Genomic DNA, 21,248 nt, shown 5'->3' with positions numbered 1-21,248 from the left:
CCACTTGTTAGAGAGACTGTCTTTTTTCCATTGGATATTCTTTCCTGCTTTGTCAAAGATTAGTTGGCCATACGTTTGTGGGTCTAGTTCTGGGGTTTCTTTTCTATTCCGTTGGTCTATGTGTCTGTTTTTGTGCCAATACCATGCTGTCTTGATGATGACAGCTTTGTAGTAGAGGCTAAAGTCTGGGATTGTGATGCCTCCCACTTGGTCTTCTTCTTCAAAATTACTTTGGCTATTCGGGGCCTTTTGTGGTTCCATATGAATTTTAGGATTGCTTGCTCTAGCTTCGAGAAGAAAGCTGGTACAATTTTGATTGCGATTGCATTGAATGTGTAGATAGCTTTGGGTAGTATTGACATTTTGACAATAGTTATTCTTCCAATCCATGAGCACGGAAATTTTTTCCATTTCTTTATATATTCTTCAATTTCCTTCATAAGTTTTCTATAGTTTTCAGCATACAGATCTTGTACATCTTTGGTTAGATTTATCCCTAGGTATTTTATGCTTCTTGGTGCAATTGTGAATGGGATCAGTTTCTTTATTTGTCTTTCTGTTGCTTCATTATTAGTGTATAAGAATGCGACTGATTTCTGTACATTGATTTTTGTATCCTGCAACTTTGCTAAATTCATGTATCAGTTCTAGCAGACTTCTGGTGGAGTCTATCGGATTTTCCATGTATGATATCATGTCATCTGCAAAAAGTGAAAGCTTGACTTCATCTTTGCCAATTTTGATGCCTTTGATTTCCTTTTGTTGTCTGATTGCTGATGCTAGAACTTCCAACACTATGTTAAACAACAGCAGTGAGAGTGGACATCCCTGTCGTGTTCCTGATCTTAGGGAAAAAGCTCTCAGTTTTTCCCCATTGAGGATTATGTTAGCTGTGGGCTTTTCATAAATGTCTTTTACGATGTGTAAGTATGTTCCTTCTATCCCGACTTTCTCGAGGGTTTTTATTAAGAAAGGATGCTGAATTTTGTCAAATGCTTTTTCTGCATTGATTGACAGGATCATATGGTTCTTATCTTTTCTTTTATTAATGTGACGCATCACATTGATCGATTTGTGAATGTTGAACCAGCCCTGCATCCCAGGAATGAATCCCACTTGATCATGGTGAATAATTCTTTTTATATGCTGTTGAATTCGATTTGCTAGTATCTTATTGAGAATTTTTGCATCCATATTCATCAGGGATATTGGCCTGTAGTTCTCTTTTTTTACTGGGTCTCTGTCTGGTTTAGGAATCAAAGTAATACTGGCTTCATAGAATGAGTCTGGAAGTTTTCCTTCCCTTTCTATTTCTTGGAATAGCTTGAGAAGGATAGGTATTATCTCTGCTTTAAACGTCTGGTAGAACTCCCCTGGGAAGCCATCTGGTCCTGGACTCTTATTTGTTGGGAGATTTTTGATAACCGATTCAATTTCTTCGCTGGTTATGGGTCTGTTCAAGCTTTCTATTTCCTCCTGATTGAGTTTTGGAAGAGTGTGGGTGTTCAGGAATTTGTCCATTTCTTCCAGGTTGTCCAATTTGTTGGCATATAATTTTTCGTAGTATTCCCTGATAATTGTTTGTATCTCTGAGGGATTGGTTGTAATAATTCCATTTTCATTCATGATTTTATCTATTTGGGTCATCTCCCTTTCCTTTTTGAGAAGCCTGGCTAGAGGTTTGTCAATTTGTTTATTTTTTCAAAAAACCAACTCTTGGTTTCATTGATCTGCTCTACAGTTTTTTTTAGATTCTATATTGTTTATTTATGCTCTGATCTTTATTATTTCTCTTCTTCTGCTGGGTTTAGGCTGTCTTTTCTGTTCTGCTTCTACTTCCTTTAGGTGTGCTGTTAGATTTTGTATTTGGGATTTTTCTTGTTTCTTGAGATAGGCCTGGATTGCAATGTATTTTCCTCTCAGGACTGCCTTCGCTGCATCCCAAAGCGTTTGGATTGTTGTATTTTCATTTTCGTTTGTTTCCATATATTTTTTAATTTCTTTTCTAATAGCCTGGTTGATCCATTCATTCTTTAGTAGGGTGTTCTTTAACTTCCATGCTTTTGGAGGTTTTCCAGACTTCTTCCTGTGGTTGATTTAAGCTTCATAGCATTGTGGTCCGAAAGTATGCATGGTATGATCTCAACTCTTGTATACTTATGAAGGGCTGTTTTGTGACCCAGTATGTGATCTATCTTGGAGAATGTTCCATGTGCACTCGAGAAGAAAGTATATTCTGTTGCTTTGGGATGCAGAGTTCTAAATATATCTGTCAAGTCCATCTGATCCAATGTATCATTCAGGGCCCTTGTTTCTTTATTGACCGTGTGTCTAGATGATCTATCCATTTCTGTAAGTGGAGTGTTAAAGTCCCCTGCAATTACCACATTCTTATCAATAAGGTTGCTTATGTTTGTGAGTATTGTTTTATATATTTGGGGGCTTCTTTATTCAGCACATAGACATTTATAATTGTTAGCTCTTCCTGATGGATAGACCCTGTAATTATTATAAAATGCCCTTCTTCATCTCTTGTTACAGCCTTTAATTTAAAGTTTAGTTGGGGGCACATGGGTGGCTCAGTCGGTTGAGCGGCTGACTTCGGCTCAGGTCATGATCTCGCAGTCCATGAGTTCAAGCCCCGCATCGGGCTCTGTGCTGACAGCTCAGAGCCTGGAGCCTCTTTTAAATTCTGTGTCTCCCTCTCTCTGACCCTCCCCCAATCATGGTCTGTCTCTCTCTGTCTCAAAAATAAATAAACTTTAAAAACAAATAAAAAAAAATAAAGTCTAGTTGGTCTGATATAAGTATGGCTACTCCAGCTTTCTTTTGACTTCCAGTAGCATGATAAATTGTTCTCCATCCCCTCACTTTCAATCTGAAGGTGTCCTCAGGTCTAAAGTGAGTCTCTTGTTGACAGCAAATAGATGGATCTTGTTTTTTTATCCATTCTGATACCCTATGTCTTTTGGTTGGCGCATTTAGTCCATTTATGTTCAGTGTTATTATTGAAAGATATGGGTTTAGAGTCATTGTGATGTCTGTAGGTTTCATGCTTGTAGTGATGTCTCTGGTACTTTGTCTCACAGGATCCCCCTTAGGATCTCTTGTAGGGCTGGATTAGTGGTGACAAATTCCTTCAGTTTTTGTTTGTTTGGGAAGACCTTTATCTCTCCTTCTATTCTAAATGACAGACTTGCTGGATAGAGGATTCTCGGCTGCATATTTTTTTCTGTTCTTCACATTGAAGATTTCCTGCCATTCCTTTCCGGCCTGCCAAGTTTCAGTAGAGAGATCCATCACGAGTCTTATCGGTCTCCCTTTATATGTTAGAGCACGTTTACCCCTAGCTGCTTTCAGAATTTTCTCTTTATCCTTGTATTTTGCCAGTTTCACTATGATATGTCATGCAGAAGATCGATTCAAGTTATGTCTGAAGGGGGTTCTCTGTGCCTCTTGGATTTCAATGCCTTTTTCCTTCCCCAGATCCGGGAAGTTCTCAGCTATTATTTCTTCAAGTACACCTTCAGCACCTTTCCCTCTCTCTTCCTCGTCTGGAATACCAATTATGCGTAGATTATTTCTCTTTAGTGCATCACTTAGTTCTCTAATTTTTCCCTCATACTCCTGGATTTTTTTTATCTCTCTTTTTCTCAGCTTCTTCTTTTTCCATAATTTTATCTTTCAGTTCACCTATTCTCTCCTCTGCCTCTTCAATCCGAGCTGTGGTCATCTCCATTTTAGTTTGCAGCTCATTAATAGCATTTTTTAGCTCCTCCTGACTGTTCCTTAGTCCCTTGATCTCTGTAGCAAGAGATTCTCTGCTGTCCTCTATACTGTTTTCAAGCCCAGCGATTAATATTATGACTATTAATCTAAATTCACTTTCTGTTATATCATTTAAATCCTTTTTGATCAGTTCGTTAGCTGTTGTTATTTCCTGGAGATTGTTTTGAGGGGAATTCTTCCGTTGGTCATTTCGGATAGTCCCTGGAGTGGTGCGGACCTGCAAGACACTTCCCCTGTGCTGTGGTGTATAACTGGAGTTGGTGGGTGGGGCCGCAGTCAGACCTGATGTCTGCCCCCAGCCCACCGCTGTGTCCACAGTCAGACTGGTGTGTGCCTTCTCTTCCCCTCTCCTAGGGGCGGGATTCACTGTGGGGTGGCGTGGCCGTCTGGGCTACTTGCACACTGCCAGGCTTGTGGTGCTGGGGATCTGGCGTATTAGCTGGGGTGGATCGGCAAGGTGCACAGGGGCGGGAGGGTCAGGCTCAACTCGCTTTTCCTTCGGAGATCCGCTTCAGGAGGGGCCCTGCGACACAGGGAGGGAGTCAGACTCGCCGGAGGGATTTATCCGCAGAAGCAGAGCGTTGGGTGTTTGCGCAGTGCCAGCAAGTTCCCTGGCAGGAAGTGGTTCCCTTTGGGATTTTGGCTGAGGGATGGGCAAGGGAGATGGTGCTGGCGAGCGCCTTTGTTCCCCGCCAAGCTGAGCTCTGTCGTTCGAGGCTCAACAACTTTCCCTCCCGTTGTCCTCCAGCCCTCCCGTTCTCCGAGCAGAGCTGTTAACTTATAACCTTCCAGATGTTAAGTCCCGCTTCCTGTCTGAACACACTCCGTCCGGCCCCTCTGCTTTTGCAAGCCAGACTCCGGGTCTCTGCTTGGCTGGCAGGCTGCCCCTCCACCCCGGCTCCCTCCCTCTAGTCTGTGTAGTGCGCACCGCCTCTCTGCCCTTCTTACCCTCTTCCGTGGGCCTCTCGTCTGCATTTGGCTCCGGAGAATCCGTTCTGCGGGGCTTCTGGCGATTTTATGGGTTTAGGCAGGTGTGGGTGGAATCTAAGTGACCACCAGGACGCGCGGTGAGCCCAGTGTCCTCCTACGGTGCCATCTTCCTGATATCCTATTTGCTTATTTTAAAGAAAAGGATTAAGGGGCACCTGGGTAACTCAGTTAAGCATCTGTCTCTTGATTTTGGCTCAGGTCACGATCTAACGGTTCATTGGATCAAGCCCCACATCCGGCTTTGCACTGTCGGTATGAGTCTGCCACAAAATAAATCAGTACACATTAAAAAAAAAAAAAAAAAGACCAACTACAAAAAAAACAGTGATACGTGGCAAGGATAGAACAAATGAATTCATGGAAAGATTATGTGGGAATCGAATTCAATATTAGATGTTTGTTGAAGCTTACTGAAAATACCTCTTCATAAGGGCAGCTGAAAGAAAGGGACCTTTTTCTTTCCTTCATTTTAGCACTTCAAGTGTATCCATTTATTCATAGTTTACTAAATATCATTGCCTCTTTCCATGCTTTATTGGATTTGTAGAGTATGTTCACCACAGGTCAAACAAGCGTAGATTTGTATTTTTTTTTTAATCAATTTGCTTTAAAGTGATATTTTCTCTTAATTTCCATTCTTTTTTCCACATACTCATTTTCCCCTAAAACTCATACCAGAAACTTCGGAAGTGAGAAAACCTAAACTAATATGAACCTTGTTATAAATTATTTAGAGAAAAGATTTTATTGTGGAAGATACAAAAATTATGGTGAGGATTTTTTTTTTTTGAAGCACATAAATAAGTAGAGACATTGTCACGACTTACCCGTGAATTATTTCACCATTTCTAGGTTTAAAAATCATTGCCAAAAATAATATGCCCTTTTTACCTGTCCTCCCTTAGGTTTTTTATAATGCAATTCCAAAATTCCAATGACATATATATATATATATATATATATATATGAAATTATATATGAAATATATATATATAATTATTGTAGTTATATACATAATTTCATTTTAGATGTAGTTACCAATCCCTTTAGTTAGATAATTAATAAAATTGGGTACTAGATTTTCTATTACAAGTAGTAGCATTCTCATCAACTTGGGTTAGGTTAAATTCTCAGTGTTTCTCTTTACTAGCATAACATGATATAAGCTATTAATAGTGAAAATTAATTTTCTCAATTGCTGTACTTTCTACACTCATCCTGCTGGAGACATATTTTGATAATAGCAATGGTATGCTTAGAGGCAAGACAGTTCTACAAAATTCTGTTAAAAACAGAGGGCTTTTTTGTTCAGAACATCACTTATTTGTGAAAATTGTTCTACAGTATTGGAGGCTACAGAACATTGCCTTCTCTGCTAATTATGGACAAGATGATCTCTGATATTTGAGGAGAATTCATATTTCAATGAATGTTGAAGCATAAAAACACAGAATGTCTAATAATGTTTATTTCATTGTTGTTATCTGGGATATTTATAACAATCAAACAAAAGACATAAGAAGTTAGGGGGGAATAAAAGACTGGAGAAAGGTTTCATTCTTTGATATTAAAGTAGTATTGATATGAAAAAAAAAAAAAACCTGGTTGATTAAAAGTATATTAAAACCTGTCATTTGAAATACCAGACTGCATAGTTTTGGGATAGTAACAGTTACCTTAGAAATGAGAATATTGGTGAACCAGTTACCAGTTGATAGGAACCAAACATCCAGATTTTCCACAAATGTTGGTATATGAAAATTCTCAACTGAGTTATAATTTTTTAAAGTTGCTCCCGAGTAAATTTTTCTATAATTCTTTTGAAATGATACATAGTCTACTGTTTCTCAGGTTTTTTCCCCCTAAGAAACAGGCCAAAGCAGAGAACTGTGTGGATTTTCCAAAAGTCCTTCTATATTAGAAAGTTTGAATGGCAATTTTTGATTAGTACTAGAGAATGACATGAATTTTCAAAGGTAATAAATCTAGGGCTGTTTTAGAGATCCAGACTTAATAAAGGAACTACCTGTGTGTGCTATGGACTGAATTGTGTCCTACTGAAATTCGTATGTTGAAGCCTTAACCCTCATGTGACTGTATTTGGAGACGGAGATAATTAAGATTAATGAGGCCATAAGGGTGGGGCCCTAATCCTTGAGATTATTGTCTTTATAAGAGGAGGTGGAGACACAGGGAAAATTTCTGTCTCTGCCATGTGAGGACATAGTGAGAAGGTGACTGTGCATAAGCCAAGAAGAGAACCCCCACCCAAAATCAAATCAGCCAGAACATTGATCTTGTTCTTCCAGCTGTGAAAAATATTTTTTGTTATGTAAACCGCCAAGTCTATGATATTTTGTTAAAGCAACCTAAGCTGACTAGGATAGTACGTGTATAGTTCCTGAGTTCTGGCCCAGACACAGATGCTAAATCTAGAAAGGAAATTTTCACCCTTTTAAATTATGGTGGTCTTTTTTGATTATTAGAACATTTTGAGGTCTTCCACACCATTGTTGTTGGTTCTTTCCAGCTGATTAAAAAAAATACACCATACCAAGAATTACAGGGTATTTGGTAACACTGTAAAATGATCACACATTTTACCCATCACAGTCATCTTGTGTATTTGAAAAATATATGTGTGCAAGACCATACATGAAAAAAATGTATGCAAGCTCTGTGATTTATTCACTTTGCATGGATGACACACACACACAGTGTCCCTAGGGATTCTTACACCAACTGCAACGGGTCTATGAATTTGCCTTCAATCTTAGAGCTAGTTACAACTTATCAACAAGGATGATTAAGTACCTATTGAAATGGTACCAGTGCTAACTATATAACTAGCCACCTATACTGGCTCTTCAAACTGCACACTTTTTTTATGAATATCAAATAAGGCAAAGAGTCTTCTGACCCACACCTGGCAATTGCTTCCTATTTGCCTGTGGCTATAGGATCTCAGAACCTTAGTTGAAAGGCACTTTGAGAGACACCTTGTTTAACTTTCTTTAAAAAAAAAAAAAGCTTACTTATTATTTTGGAAGGGGGGAGGGGTAGGGACAAGGGAGAGGGACAGAGAGAGGGAGAGAACCCAGGCAGGCACTGTGCTGTCAGATACCACACGGGGCTCCGTCCCACAAACCACGAGATCATGACCTGAGTCGAAATCTAGAGTCAGGTCCTTAACCTACTGAGCCACCCAGGCATCCCTTGTTTAACTCCTTCTTACACAGAATAAAGCCCGGAACTTAGAGTGGCTATTTAGGGGCAGAAACTGTACTTCAACCCAAATCTCCTTTGGGCTACATTGTTTTAATGCTAATTTGTGCATTTAAATAGACACTTATACATTCATACACATTTTAAATCTTCTTTTTTCAATCACACCTATTTTGCTAGATTTTCAGAGCCCTTGGTGATGTCTTGTAAGTTGGTGATGCATCTCTTTAGTGGCCACTGTTGGATTGGGGACCACTTGCTTGTATTTATAAAAGATGTTAATAATTCACACAAAACTGCTCCAAGCTCTCTTCTCTAGCCTCTTTGTTCTGACCACACTAAGCCTGGGAATAGTCTCCCAGGATCATTCTTGCAAAGGGTTTAAAATTTTCTATCAGAGGCAGATGAAAGTGTACTATATTCAGGAGTAAAATATGTTCTGCTTCATTTAATAAATACATCCACACGAACACATGCCACCACATCTCAAAACACCTGGAAATCTAGGTAATCGTTTAATTGAATTGTAGACTCCTGATGTTGTTATTATTTTGAAAGATCATAAATAAGGGTGTTGTGTATCCTTGGCTATACAGGTTACCTTTCTCTCCATAGCACGAGAAATGATCTTGTGCGTGTGAGAAATTGTTATTGGGAAAACAGAAACTGTTTAATTACAGACGTATTGCCAGAATTCCGTATTATATGTCTTGCACAATAATCTGACCTCACACTCTACTAAGTAATCTTGCAGTTTTGGGGGTCACTTCACAAAAGTCTTGTGAAGAATTGATAAAATAAACCATGCCTATAAAAGAGTCATAGACAAGAGATTGCTTAGGGGGATGGACCATGCTGCAAATAGACCAAGTAGGTAAAAATCCTTGCAGAAATGAAGGTAGGTGCAGAAGATATGCATAATGAGAATCGGGGCAATAATCTGATATAATCAACAGGAGATACAGGAATTGATTTTTGTTCTTCTGACACTATGACAGTAAATTGAATCGTATTCCATGCAATTGTTCTTAGTATCTGAAGAGGGGATTGCTATAGTATTTGCGGCTGTATATTGAAGGGTCTCAGAAGATAGTATGTAATTGTTCCTATCATGCTGAAATGATGTGGGGCTAATTTAATACCCCTTTATAAATTCAGTTCGTAGGCTTTTCGATTGTATTTAAATATATTGGTCTGATTCGATTCTTTGGCAACCCAGTGAAAAAAAGTGATATACCTTCATTTGCTTTTTGTTAAGAGATACTCCTATAACTTAAGTACCCGCCACACCTCACACCCTGTAGATCACCTTCGAATTAATGTGGTTGGGAAAGGGGGGGTTCAGGTAGGATTTTTATCTCACATCTCTTTCCATGTGGTCTATTGTGTGTCTCATAGCATCCTCAACGTTCCAGGACTAACTGGTAACCCCCTCTCATTTCACTGGCTAGCTTCTTCAGGTCCAGAATGTTTGTCCTGCTCCCTAATTTTACCTCTGGCAAAAGAGGACTTGTGTGTGCAGAGAAGTTCACAGCGTCAATCCGCTGTAATGAACAGCACACATGATAGCCTTCACTAAAGTGACAGAACTCACTAGTAACTGAGCTGGTGAGAACCAGAGATCAAATCACCTGCCTACAAGTTTAACGTCTTAGACCACACCACTTTTCCCTTTCCCACAGTTCTTCTTTGTCAGAATGTAACTGTGTCTCCAGCCTGCTATGTCTTTCTGATATCCTTGAAAACATGTCCTAGAAATAAGCCCACAGATGACACTAGTATATAGCTAAAAGGAAAACATGAGCAACTCTTTAAATGTCTCTCATAAAATTGTAGACATTATTGGGGTACCTGGGTGGCTCAGTTGGGTAAGCGTCTGACTCTTGGTTTCAGCTCAGGTCATGATCTCACAGTTCATGAGTTCGAGCCCCACACGGAGCTCTGTGCTGACAGCATGGAGCCTGCTTGGGATTCTATGTCTAGCTCTCTCTGCACCTCCCCTGCTCGCTCACTCACTCACTATCTCAAAGTAAATAAATAAACTTTAAAATTTTTTTAAAGAATCGTAGACATTACCAAGATCTAGCAGTGCTGTTGAATAATTCTTTAGCATTATCTCCCATACATTCTATCACAATGTTTCTCATGACGAATATGTTATACATTATACATATGAAACAATTGACTTCTGCATAAATGAATGAACAAAGAGAGATGATTTAGCCATGCTTCTATAAAGTGCTTACAACATAAAATCATTTTCTAGATTCAAACTCTAAGTATCTCTCGCTCAAAATTTAGTAGAAATGAATATTTTCATTTCTTTTAGTGCTAATTTCATTTACAGTAAGTAGAGAAAAAGATTGCACTCTACATCAATTAGGTTACTGAAGCCAGTATTTTAAAGAAAACGTTTAATGGAAATTTATATATCAACTATTTCACAAAGCAATTTTAAGTTATTGACCCTGGAGCTCTACGTTGAATGTGGGTGTCTGATTTACAGTACGTTAAAGGAGTCTTCCTTAAGCACTTTTCAGAGCACCTATCATACTAATTCTATACTAACTGTGGTCTTGTGTCTGTTGTATATATATTGGTGATTTAATTCTGGGAATCAATAATTGATACTTTCAAGCATCTCCACATATTTTTTTAGTGCTTTATGTGGAGACAAAATAAAGTGGTCATATATAATGTTTATCCTAAAAATTTCAAGTAATACAGTTAAGGGAAAAGAAACTTCCCCAAATCTCATCACCTAGAGGTAACCAATTGGTATATGGTAAATATCTTTTATACTTCTGTGTGTGTGTGTGTGTGTAACCAGAGAGGATAGAGAGATAGGAGAGTAGAGGTATACATTTATATTTAGATGGATGCAATTTTGTAAAATTGAGATTGCACTGTATTGTATTTCAGGAAAATAATGTATTTAACTTTGTATCTGCTGTCCTTTGGCAACATGCATGCCATCTGTAGGCCACTAGTTTCAGACTTTTGCATTAAAAGGTTCTCTTAAAATTAAAAATTTGGATAAAAAATTTAAAATTTGGGCTTATTATTTTTAGAACTATATTTCTGTACTCTAGATTTATGTATCTATTACCTGGCATGAAATACGATTATTGACTGTTTTTGTATTTTCATGATTCATATCATCTGTATTCTGACTTATAACCATAATAATGAAATTGTCTTATTTCCCTTAATGTAATTTCCGTTGAGTAGGTGCTCACCATCAGTGTGTTTACGAGAGCTTCTCCACTCCTGTGACCATGTTTGAGTCACCCCTTGATTGTATAATTAGGTACTACATTTTAAGAAAGTCTCATTTATGGTATTTCCTCTCTGTATTTTTACTTATGAAAAATATGTGGATGTCAGGGTGATCTGGCTGTGACATCTGTCACCTCATTAATTGCCAGGGTTGATTCGGTTCATCTGGCTGGCGAAGCAGGTGTCCCCTTCCTCCCTTAGTGCTGCACGTGAGTCCCTCCTGAAGCTGCATTGTAGGTGGAAGAGGATGACCTTCCCCGATAGATGAGGAATGTATTGCAGTCAAGGGTATACAAGTAGCTGTGTGCTCTGCTAGAACCTTCAAACAAGCTCTCAAGGTCCACTTGTAAGAGAATGTAGAGTAGTCAAGTTTCCAAAATTCCAGACACATCTTTAAAAAAAAGAAAGATAGAAAGCAAGAAAACATATGTTTCTTGCCTTTATATTTATATTATAGATTTGTTGGGCAAAAATTTCTTGAGTCGTAACTTTCTTCTACTTGGTGATTGTGTAGACCTTGTTTCCACTGGATCTCATGGAGAAGTATCAGACTATCAAAGTTTTTTTTTTCCTCCTTATGGAGGAAGAAATCCCTTATGGATAAGTTGGTTTGTCTTTCTAAATGTCTGTGAGACTTCTGCTTCATTTTTTTTTATTTTTTTAAAAAAATGTATTGAGGTATAATTGACATACAATATTATATTAGTGTCAGATGTACAACATAGTGACATAGTGATCCACCATATGTGTATACATTGTGAAGTGATCACCACAATGAGTCTAGTTATCATCTGTTGCCATATAAAGTTAATACAGTGTTATTCATGGGACTGTATCCTAATGATGAACATCACATCACCGTGACTTATTTTATAACTGGAAGTTTATATTTCTGGATTCCCTTCATCCATTTTGCACCTCAACCCTCTGGCAACCACCAATCTGTTCCCTGTATCTATGGCTCTGACTTTTTATTTTGTTTTGTTTTTTTAGATTTCTCTTATAGGTGGACTGCTTGACTTAATTTCACTTTGCATTAGCCCTCAAGATGCACCCATGCTGTCACAAATGGCAAGATTTCATTGTGGGTTGTTGTTGTTTTGTTTTGTTTTGTTTTTACTTTTTACTGCTCTATCTGGGTGAGTTCCATTGCTTCCAGCTTGCTGATCCATCCCTCAGCTCGGTCCAGTCTGTTGTTGAATCTCTCCATTTTTCTAGTATATCTTTCAGTTCGCTTATTGTATTCTTCAGCTCTATGCTTTCTGTTTGATACTTTCTTACATTTTCTGTCTCTTTGTCGAAGTTCTCACTGTGTTCATCCATTCTTCTTCGGAGTTCAGCGAGCATCTTTATGATCATTACTTTGAATTCTTTATCTACCTGGTAAAGAATTCTTTGTATCATTAAGGTCTTTTCCCAAGGGTTTTGCCTTTTTCTTTCATTCACAACATATTTCTCTGCTCCCTCATTTTCCTTGACTCTCTGTGTTTGTTTCTCTGGATTAGAAACAGAAACTTCTAGTTTCTAGTAGTAGTGAAACAGCTACTTCTCTCAGTCTGAAGGAGTGGCCTTGTGTAGATGATGCATCTTCTTGTTCAAACTTGTCCTAGATCTTGGTGGTTTCTTGATTCTTTGTGATGTTCTAACCCCCCTGATTTATTCTTGATATGTCCCTGATTTTCAGAGTGTGTCAAGACCCATCAGTATTCCAAGGTGGGGGGGGGATCTCATTTAGCACTTAGTTTCAGGCTGGAAACAAGAAATCAGACCCTCTAGTAGCAGTTTTTACAGTATAAATACTTATGGTCCTGTGGGGCCATTATCATAACCCCTGCTGGCCTCCAAGCCAGGGGATCTGGAGGTGTCCTCTGGGTGACAGTTGCAAAACTTGGGGCTCCAGATGAGTATTTAAGCTCCGTTCTGTTGAGCTGAGCGGTAGTGAGGCCGGAAGGGGGGTGGGTGTGCAAGTATGGTGGCTCCCTGCTTACATCCTTTGGGGGCACCTCCTCAGCTTCCAAATGTGTGCAAAACCCAAAGCCTATTTCTCAGGCTGAAGCTCTGGACTAAGTTAAATAGGCCTTTTTCACAGGACGACTGGGTTACGGTGGCCTGACAAGAACTCAGGGACTATCCTTCTGATTCTTACCTTCCCTGGGGAGCCAGGCAGTTAAAGGCGGAGGGTTCGGGGCCGGGGGGGCGGGGTCCTTGTGTGGATTGCATACACCCACTAGCTTTAGCTAGGCAGCTAGAGGGTGTAGGGTCTTCATAAAGACAGCAGGGAAAATGTCTTGACTGCACACACCTGTGGGCTTGAGGAATGCAACGGGAGAGTTCCCTGTCCGTGTGTGTGCGCGCGCGCGTGTGCGTGTGTGTGTGTGTGTGTGTGCGTGCGCGCGCACGTCTGCCAGCTTTAGGTCGGGAGTGGCAGAATGCCGTGACCACTCAGGCTCACCAACCCTAGCCAGGGAGCGGGGTGGGGGGTAAAGTAATGCAACTGCCCACTCTCTCAGACTTTGGTTAGGGAGCCGGAGAATGCTACGACCACTCGCCCTCCCCTGCCCCGACCGCGGAACAAGGGGGCCCTGCCACCAGCTGCACTCTCCGGCCTCGGCAAGGTAGTACCACCACCACTCACCCCCGCCTGCCTTGGCAAGGGGTCAGGAGGCTGCCAAGTTGGAGTTCACCTACCTGTGCTAGCCGGGTAAGTGGAGATGGCATCCCCCAATGCCTCCATCTCCAGGGAGAGAGAGTTTCACCTGTCCACCTACTACAGCAGCTGCCTTGGCTTATTTAGTCAGTCATTCCACCTATGACAGCAGGTGTATGTATGTATGAAGTTATATTTTTGCAGCAGATGCTTTTAGATTAGCAAATGAATTTCACATATAGTCCAGGTGCTTTCCAAATTGCTTTTATTATTTTTTTTTTCCTAGTCAGTCTGGAGGCAAGTGAGACTTAACTCAAACCTTTTAAAAAGGGAATCTCAGTTTCCTATAGCACTTTGGGTCCCTTGGACATCAGCACTCTTGGTTCTCAAGCCAGATATTTTAGGGGCTCATTTCTCTGGTGCCGATCCCAGGGGGGTCTGGGCGCCTAATGTGGGTCACCAACTCCTTGCTCCTCCAGGACAGGTACCCTGCAGGTGAGACCTTTCCCTATTGTGTGTCCTCACACCCGGGGTGGGATTTTGGTGAGACCACGTCTCTGCTTCTCCAGCCCATCTCAATGTGGTATTTTATCCTTTATTGAAGAAAAGCAGCTCACCTAGTTTGCAGATCTTTTTCAGAGGGAAATGATTCATATGTTGTAGATTGGTGTGTCCCCTAGAGGAGGTGAGTACGGGATCTCCCTACACCGCCATTTGTGCAAGTCCCTGCTGCCCCTCACCAGGAAATTTCTTAATATTCAAAATTCTATTGTATCTTTTCTTGGGACATGATATATAGATTCAAGTCTTCGTTACCTCAGAATAATTGTTCTCCTAATACATGGAAAAAAAAAAAAAACTTTTCGGGCGCCTGGGTGGCTCAGTCAGTTTAGCGTCCCACTCTGCCTCAGGTCATGATCTCAGGGTTGGTGAGTTCAAGCCCTGTGTCAGGCTCTCTGCTGTCAACACAGAGTCCACTTCAGATCCTCTGTACCAAAAATAAATAAACATGAAAATAAATAAATAAAATACGTTTCTATGTCTTTACATGTATGTGTGTGTGTGTGTATATATATGTAATGTATGTATGTATCATATATATAATCTTTTTCTATAGTTTACATGATGTATCATAGATACTTATTTTCTTCGTCCTTTCCATTTCATTTGTGTGCACGTCTCAAGACTGTTTTCTATGTCCTAAATAGGAATTTAGTCATGTGTATTCCGTTCTTATTGCAGCTAATAAATTCATCTCCATAATTATTTCCCTGAGTGCTATCAGCTCACTGTTTTTCTTATTTTATTATTGTACCATATTCTTTTAGCTTCTTGTATGAACATTAATTTTTTAGATCCTAGAGAACTATATTTTAACTCTGGTTTTAAGGAATGTAATATACACAAGTAATATTTTAAAATGCTACTTTTAAACCTTTATAAGCATTATGTGGTCCTTGAGAACTCATGTGACAAGGTAATATATTTGCTATATATTAACACTTGGTAAGAACCATTCAAATTATATTCCTTTATTCATTATGAAACAGTCTTTGGGAGGCAACCAATTGATTTGGCGCTAAATACCTAAGAACTTTGATTATATATTTCAAGTGACTAGCACAGTGATGTTCATACAATCTATTCCTTTTTTTAAAGTTCTCAGTGGAATAAATTTAGAATTCAAATGCTATTACTTCATAAGACAGGGTGAGGCACCCATAAAAATTATCCATCATAAAACCAACGTAACATCAATAATAGAAGAGAAGACAACATTTGGGTTAGAATTGTGTAAGCTGATGGATGCAGAATGGTTAGGTACAGACATGATGATTTTTCCCTCTGTATTTTTGGTGTTTGTCCTTTGTTTACGGCTGCACATTTGCAGGCATATTTGAGAAACATGGATTTATAGGATTTATAGCTACCTACTGTGCCATCCACTTTCAGTAACAGTTGGTTTCCTAAATGAATTGGCAAGTAGGCATATCACAGTAGTGTTTTGTTTTATTTTCTATGGTGTTAGTATAGTTTGCTTTCGAGCAGAAAAGGGAAATCTTTGTGCCTGAAGTGGCTTTTGACAACTCTTTAAGTACCATTACTCCTATAAAGGACAAGATGTGGTTTGAATAATTTAGTAGTGCTAAAATGTCACATTTTTAGAACATCTATTTTATGGCTTTCCTTGAAAAATCGAGCCAAACACCTCTCCCTGGAATTTATAAACTCGTGCCTCTAAATTCCTAGGTAAACCATAAATTGTCTTCCTCTTTGAATGAAAGTTGCCATGACAACTTGGCAAGCATGGGCTATAGAAGTCTAACATCAAACTCTAGTCTTTAGTTTTTCAGTATTTTCAAAGATGTGATATTATCTTGAGAAGCTCTGGTTTAAGTACAAATGAACATTATTTTCAGTTAGACATATCAGTGATTGTAATTAGACAAAAATCATGTATATTTTTGCAGATAATCCATTATTTAAGTATAATGATATCCTTTACCTTATAAGACTATTTCTTTATTAACTATAGAGATTTAGGGATTAAGGGAAATACCAAAATCATTTTAGATATGTTGATTGCAACAATTATATTGAGCTCAAAACTGAAAGTATGTAATTTTAAAGAGAATATCTATTTGGTATTTATATGGTAATATGGTAATTTGGCTGCATGATAGACTCTGTTACATCATTCACCTAAAGATCACATCTCTGTGTTGCTAAACTCTTTATAATAATACAAAAAATAGGGAGAAAAATTGAAAGTTTTATTTGAACTTATTGTTTTTTTTCAAAACGCCCCTTATATGTGATTCATGGAAAAATTAAATGAATCATTATCATTTGTAGTTCAGACTTGATGATTTCTGGCAGTTTAGGTACAAGTTTCCACTCCTACTTTATAATTAGCTAGAATACCAGAATTGAATACATGTTTGTTATCAAGATCTATAAATCTGTAGATGAGACTGCCTTATTCAATGTTGCGTAAGTCTCTTGAAAGTTACCAAAACATGTTTGTCAGTTAGGATTCTTTTGGTTGACAATAATCCAACTCAAGGTGGTTTTTTTTGATGTTTGTTTATTTAATTGTTTATTTTAAATTCAAATTAGTTAACATACAGTGTTGTTTTAGCTTCAGTAGAACCCAGTAATTCATCTCTTACATATGACACCCAGTGAGCAATCTAGCAAGTGCCCTCCTTAATGCCCTTTACCCATTTAACCCATCCCCCCACCAGCTCTCTTCCAGCAACCCTAAGTTTGTTCTCTGTATTTAAGAGTCTATGGTTTCCCTCCCTCTCTGTTTTTATCTTATTTTTCCTTCCCTTCCCCTATGTTCATCTGTTGTGTTTCTCATATTCCACATATGAGTGAAATCATATGATACCTGTCTTTCTCTGACTTATTTCACTTAGCATAATACCCTGCAGTTCCATCCATGTTGTTGCAAATGGCAAGATTTCATTCTTTTTCATCACTGAGTGGTATTCTATTATGTATATATACCACATCTTCTTTATCCATTCATCAGTTGATAGACATTTGGGCTCTATCCATAATTTGGCTGTTGTTGATAGCACTGCTATAAACATTGGGGTGCATGTGTCCCTTTGATTCAGCATTTCTGTGTCCTTTGGATAAATTCCTAGTAGTGCAATTGCTGGGTCTTAGGGTGGTTTTATTTTTAATATTTTGAGGAACCTCCATATTGTTACCCAGAGTGGCTACACCAGTTTGCATTCCCACCAACAGTGCAAAAGGGTTCCCCTTTCTCCACATCCTCACCAATATCTGTTGTCTCCTGAGTTGTTCGTTTTAGCCATTCTGACAGGTGTAATGTATCTCATCGTGGTTTTGATTTGCATTTCCCTAATGATAAGTGATGTCGAGCATCTTTTCATGTGTCTGTTAGCCATCTGGATGTTAGCCTTAAATAGACACTTTTTCTTTAGAAAAAGTGTCTATTTAAGGGGATTTGACAATTAAAAAATTTAATGGTTCAGCTAAGTGTATAAGCCCAGAATGCGCTAGATGCACTTGATCTGGCTTCTTTTGTTTCCTTTCCTTCTCCTCTTCTCTTCTCTTCTCTTCTCTTCTCTTCTCTTCTCTTCTCTTCTCTTCTCTTCTCATCCCTTCTCTTTCTTTTCTTTTTTCTTTTTTTTTATTTTTTTCAGAGATAATGGCTCTGTTTCTATCCATGTTTGCTTTGCCTTCAGGCAGGGTTTCTTCATGGTAGCAAATGGTGGCACAGTAGTCGCAGGTCTCATACCTACATATCTCAGCAATCACAATAAGGGCAGTTATCTCCTCTTTACCTAAATTCCTACATGTCTCATGAATTGGTTCCTTTTAGGTTGTGTGCTTCTGGTGTCCCCCAGCTACTGTGGCCAGTAACAATGACATGGGCAGAATGGCTTGTGCCCACTGTCATGGAGGGTACCTGCTACAAAGCTTCTGGTAGTGAAGCACCAGACAGTAGGAAGGAGTTCTACATGTGACGAAGACACAACCAAATGCTCGTTACCTCCTAGAACCCAGGCAGTCGGTGTCATAATGTTCTGGAAAGGAGTGCTAGAAAACCACTAGGATATGAAATCTCTCTTGGGCTGCATGAAATCTTATTCATGCTTCTTTCTTTGTATCTCCTTTTTTTCCTCCTTTCTCTAAAGAACTTTTTTTATCTTTCATCAGGGTTGTACCCATAATTTGTATCTGATACCCAGAGTTCAATTGGAGGTTGGACGTTTACCTAGTACTTTTTCTTTTATCTTACTGTTAACATTTAATCACTGTTATCAAGATTTATATCTAAGGTCATATTTTTTCTTTTGGTCATGGGACAAAATCTATTTAGAATGCTGCATAGAAAATTCCTTTCCTTTATGTAGTCAGTTTTATATATTTCTAGCCTGATGACTTGAAAGGTACATGGAATTGTTTTCACTAGATTTCAAGAATAATCGTATTTTATTCAATTAGCACTTCAGTAACAAATGCATTAGACAAAATTCACATTCTAAACTTTAGGATTCAAATCACATACACTGTATTTGGCAAACATTATTCTTACATTCCTACATACATTCTTACAAACATTATCCTTACATTCGTACAAACATTCATCAGACATGAATGTTTTTAAATTTATTTTACCTAGCAGACTCCTCAAATTGATAAGCACAATTATATTTTATGTTTAGAAAAAATTAACTGCAGTCCAAGTTAGTTGAGAATCATATGATTTTTCTGGGTTTTCCTCAGTAAAATTGCCTTTTAAAACATGTAAATTTCTTCATTCAGTGAGAGCACAAAAATTAAAGGTTTTGTGACAGGCACCATTGTGATAATCAATAGTGAGAATTCAAATAAAAGTAGAATTTAATAACCCAAATTATAGGGGAAAAATGTATTATTTCCATTTCTGGGATCATTAACTGAAAGCAGGTCTTCATATAAAGACCTAGTTTTAAAGAAGAGAAGTTTGGGTTTGTTGTCACTCAGTAGTAATTATAGTTCAGGTTTTCAGTAAATAGCTCCAAAAGTGACATTTTGTTTGGGCAGCAATTAGATCCCTAGAATTACTGTGGTAAAAAGACTATTGTAAACAGAGTGTGTATTTTCCTCTGTGTTTTATTTATTTAACAATTTCCTCTAAAGAGGTTTATTTTATTTATTTTTAAATCTAATTCACTTCCCTTAGAGGTTATTTAACTCCTCTGGCTATTTTGAAGAACAGTAATATTTCTAGTTGCAGAATATCATTTTTGTTTGATTTTTAAAGAATTTTAGGGACAGTATCTCTAGGGTTTTGTGGGTTTTTTCTCCTTTTGAGGGCTTTTTTTTTTCTTTTTAATGGAACTCTGTGTATAACTCTGGCAATTATTTACATTGGGTATATAGTGACTTAAATGCTTTTTTTTCCCCAGCCTGATTGAGATAGAATTTATATAGAACATTGTGTACATTTAAAGTATACATCCTGTTGATTTGGTGTACTATATACTGCAAAATGATTACACCATAGCATTAGCTAACACCTCCATCACATCACATAATTACCATTTATTTTTCGTGGTGAGAGATCTATTCTCTTAGCTACCTGCAAGTATATAATACAGTATTGTTAACTATAGTGACCATGCCGTGGATTACATCCCCAGAACGTATTTGTCTTATAACTGGAAATTTGTACTCTTTAGCCAACACCCCACAGCCCCTGGTACCACCATTGTCCTCTGTTTTTCTATGAGTTCAGCTACTGTATTGTATTGTATTGTATTTTTATTTTATATCTGTCTATTTATTTAGAGAGCACAAAAACCTGTGTGAGTCCAGGGGAAGGTTGGTGGGAAGGGCGAGGGGGGCAGAAGAAGAGGGAGGGAGAGAATCTTAAGCAGGCCCCATGCCCAGTTTAGAGCCCCATGCAGGTCTGGTTCTCACAACTGTGAGATCGTGACCTAAGCTGAAATCAAGAGTCAGTCACTTAACTGACTAAGCCACTCAGGCACCCCGAGTTCACCTCTTTAAGATTCTGCATATACGTGAGAAGAGACAGTATTTGTCTTTCTCTGTCTAGTTTCTTTCACTTGGCGTAATGCCTTCAAGTTTCTTCCATGCTATCTCTGTTCTTGATGTGCATTATTCTTTTATTACAGGAGGACACAGATCACAATTACTATATATCTCGGATATATGGTCCCTCCGATTCAGCCAGCCGGAATTTGTGGGTGAACATAGACCAGATGGAAAAAGACAAAGTGAAGATCCATGGAATTTTGTCCAATACTCACCGGCAAGCTGCGGTAAGTGCTTTGACATTTTGAATTTCCTTTTCTCTGCTATGAAAAAATTTTTGCTTTAATTGGCATATAAATGTTGTTTGTTACGATCACTTTTTACTATTTAGTCCTGCAATTGCAATTTAGATTCATAATTGAATATAAGGTATTATAGAAAGTGAAAAAGAATTATTTTGAGAAGCCACTATCAATTTAACTATTAATTAATTAAATTAACCATTAATTTCTCTAGTAAGATAATGAATTGAATATTCAAAGTTGAGATTGCTCTTGGATGATTTTGTTTTCTTTTACTCTATGAATTTAGAGAGCATTTAAAAAATTTTTAATGTTTATTTCTGAGAGTGAGACAGAGACAGAGCATGAGTGTGGGAGGGGTAGAGAAAGAGGGAGACACAGAATCCGGACCAGACTCCAGGCTCCAAGCTGTCAGCACAGAGCCTGACACGGGGCTGGAACCCACGAACCATGAGATTATGACCTGAGCCGAAGTCGGCCGCTAAACCCAC

The 21,248-nt window shown here is 38.4% G+C and overlaps 1 protein-coding gene across 1 annotated transcript in view; it reads left to right on the top strand.

Moving 5' to 3' along the window:
• The window catches only part of PLXDC2 (plexin domain containing 2), a 451,622-nt gene that overhangs the window by 207,447 nt on the left and 222,927 nt on the right, over positions 1 to 21,248 (top strand). The window contains exon 3 of the mRNA XM_025930088.2: positions 20,596 to 20,742. Coding sequence (XP_025785873.2) covers positions 20,596 to 20,742 — 147 coding nt within the window. The remainder of the gene's footprint in view (positions 1 to 20,595; positions 20,743 to 21,248) is intronic.

The sequence above is a fragment of the Puma concolor genome, chromosome B4 (assembly GCF_028749965.1).
Source record: "Puma concolor isolate L17-30 chromosome B4, mPumCon1.1.hap2, whole genome shotgun sequence".
NCBI lineage: Eukaryota > Metazoa > Chordata > Mammalia > Carnivora > Felidae > Puma > Puma concolor.
This window is presented reverse-complemented; position numbering and strand designations above follow the sequence as displayed.